At 35.7% G+C, this 2,559-nt stretch overlaps 1 protein-coding gene across 4 annotated transcripts in view; it reads right to left on the bottom strand.

The window, feature by feature from the left end:
* The window catches only part of Prrg1 (proline rich and Gla domain 1), a 117,459-nt gene that overhangs the window by 40,123 nt on the left and 74,777 nt on the right, over positions 1-2,559 (bottom strand). For 3 of the 4 annotated variants that reach the window (XM_023706153.1, XM_023706154.1, XM_023706155.1), the window contains exon 3: positions 291-451. In XM_023706153.1, the coding sequence (XP_023561921.1) occupies positions 291-451 (161 nt within the window). Of the gene's footprint in view, positions 1-290; positions 453-2,559 lie in introns of all 4 variants that reach the window. The other variant, XM_023706156.1, reaches the window with a different exon arrangement.

The raw sequence follows: 2,559 nt of genomic DNA on the forward strand, positions 1-2,559 counted from the left end.
GAAGCGAATCATGACTGCAGCCCTGGCCATATAAGGAGTTGTTGTGCACAGAGAGCGCTCACCCACGGGGGGGTGGAAGGCAGAAACCAGCGCCATCTTGTAGGCGCGGTCCTTCGCAGCTCTCCACACAGAGACCTTAGTTAGACGCTACTTTCAGAATTCTTCACAGAAGTAACTTTAAATAGATAGCAATGCATACATTTTAAATAGGTGGGAGATACAGATTTCAAATATATAAAATAAAGATAAGCAAATATATGAGAAATTTTTCAATTGCTAAATATACTCACAGTTTTTTCATTATTTTCAAAAGCTTCTCTGGCTTCTTCAAATGTGCAAACTTCTTCGTTGCACTCACGTTCAATATTGCCCTGTCTGATTTCTTCAGGAAATGTATTGGCTCTTGGGTAGCGTTTTAATACTGAATTGGCCTTTTCTCCTGTGAGGAAAACTAAAAAGAGATATAATAATAAGCACAAAATTGTAATAAAAATCTCATAGCAAAGGTTAATATACATGATGAAAATCGCCAGGTACTCTTTAGAAAATATAGGCAGCATCCTAAACCTCTTTCCATGAGTCAGAAGCAAAGTAGCACTTAGCTACAAATGACTGCTTCTGTCCCCTCCCTCATCATATGAGAATGTCCTTTCAGTTGCAGTTGCCTTGGGCAGGGACACTGACATAATTTACCATGTTATGTTCAGACTTTAGCACATTCCTGCCAATGATGAGTGTTTAAATATAGTAATAATGATAGCACTACTTATATTCATTACTGTAAGTGGATATCCTAAGACGTTCTGCTGTTGGATAGCAGCAATCAAATCAAAACCCAGTCTCTCCACTATGAGTCTTTGTCCTTCTAGCTAAAAATAAGTAAAACTCCAATTGACCAAATAATAAACACTCAGAGAATTCGTATGTGTTTTATTTCTTTTTCTTTTTATTTTTTTTTTTGGAGACAGGATCTCGCTATACTGCAGTTCAGACTGGCCTTGAGCTCAATTTGTAATCCACGATAGTCTCCATCTTAAAACAATCCTTCCTGCCTCAGCCTCCCCAGTGCTAAGATTACAGGCATGCACCACTATGCCCGACTGAGAATTCTGACTTGTAAAAATAATGACAAAATAACATCAAGCAGCTAAGATAAATCTGGCTATAATTTTTACCAGTGAAACACTAACAGAAAATTTTGTTGCATATGCAGATGTAGTAATTATAGTTTAGTGGCACTTTAATATAATCCATCTCGTTTAACCATACTTAAGCAAAAACTTTTACTTGTTTATAGAAACACACTATGTAAACATTTAAGATGCACTTATGTAATCCCACAAAGTAAATTAGGAAATAGATATATGTACTGATATATCACATATTTTATTATTATGATATATAAATATACTTTAAGTTCTACTGCATTTAATGTTTTTCTAATGGACTTTCTTGCTTGGAAACATAAATATAAAGCAACTAGAATTTAACCTCTGCTAATACAAAAATATATTCTAATTTTATAGATTTCTAACATGGAAGAAGACAATACAGATCTTTTAAGATAGTAAAATAAGCAGCTTCATTTTTCAAAAAATATTTGGAAGCAAATACAAAATAATTAAGTATATAAAATTAATAATGACAAATCTCAAACTCATGCAAATCTTGGGTTGCATGAACAGGTATACTCTGTTCTGCTTTGGGGACTAGGTGCCCATAAGATAGCCTCTGTTTCTTTTTTGTAACCTACAAGGGCTAGAAGTTTCCTAAAGAGGAGGCTGGATAGGCCAGAAGCCATAAAAAGACCTTGTAATTGAAAATTTTCACTTGGGAATATGTGACTCAGACAGAAGAAAGACCTCTAAAAGTAGAGCTCTACAAATGCTGTGTTTTATTTTTTTGAGCTATTGCATAAAGATACTTGCATAATGGAATCTAGAAACAAGGCACACTCATTCTCTCATTCTCTTCTCCATTCAATTTCTTTTCCACTTAGAATTGCAAAATTTTCTATATGTCTCCAACATATATCTGTGATTTGTACATGGGTAGCTTAGGGAGCAATTTTGGAAACTCCTCTACCCTTTGCCATGGAAGAGCAAGCAGGAGATAGACAGGTGCAGATTCAGGGCCTGGAAGGCATCTTGCATAAGTCCTTCTGCCTTCTCTCAGAAAACCTCCAGTACTCCATAATTCCAAGATCTAACTGCCACCAAGCTACAGAGAGGAAACAGCCACACGTGGTAACAATTTGGGCCCAGGAAAAAAGTTAGTATGTCACAGCAAACTAAAGTCACAAAGATCAGGAGTAATACTTCAAGGGTGATTTGGCATACATAAGTCAATAAATGTAATATACTACATAAATATAATCAAGGATGAAAAAATCAATCTTCTCAATAGATGGAGAAAAAAAGTCTGACAAAATCCAACTTCCTTTCATGATAGAAAAACTCTGATGAAAATACGTATATGCTGGGGAGATAGCTCAGTGGAATAAGCACTTGCCTGGCAAGCACAGGGTCATGAGTTCAATCCCTGGTACCAGAAATATAT

This window comes from Octodon degus, unplaced genomic scaffold (genome assembly GCF_000260255.1).
Source record: "Octodon degus isolate 3935 unplaced genomic scaffold, OctDeg1.0 scaffold00243, whole genome shotgun sequence".
In the NCBI taxonomy this organism is placed as follows: domain Eukaryota; kingdom Metazoa; phylum Chordata; class Mammalia; order Rodentia; family Octodontidae; genus Octodon; species Octodon degus.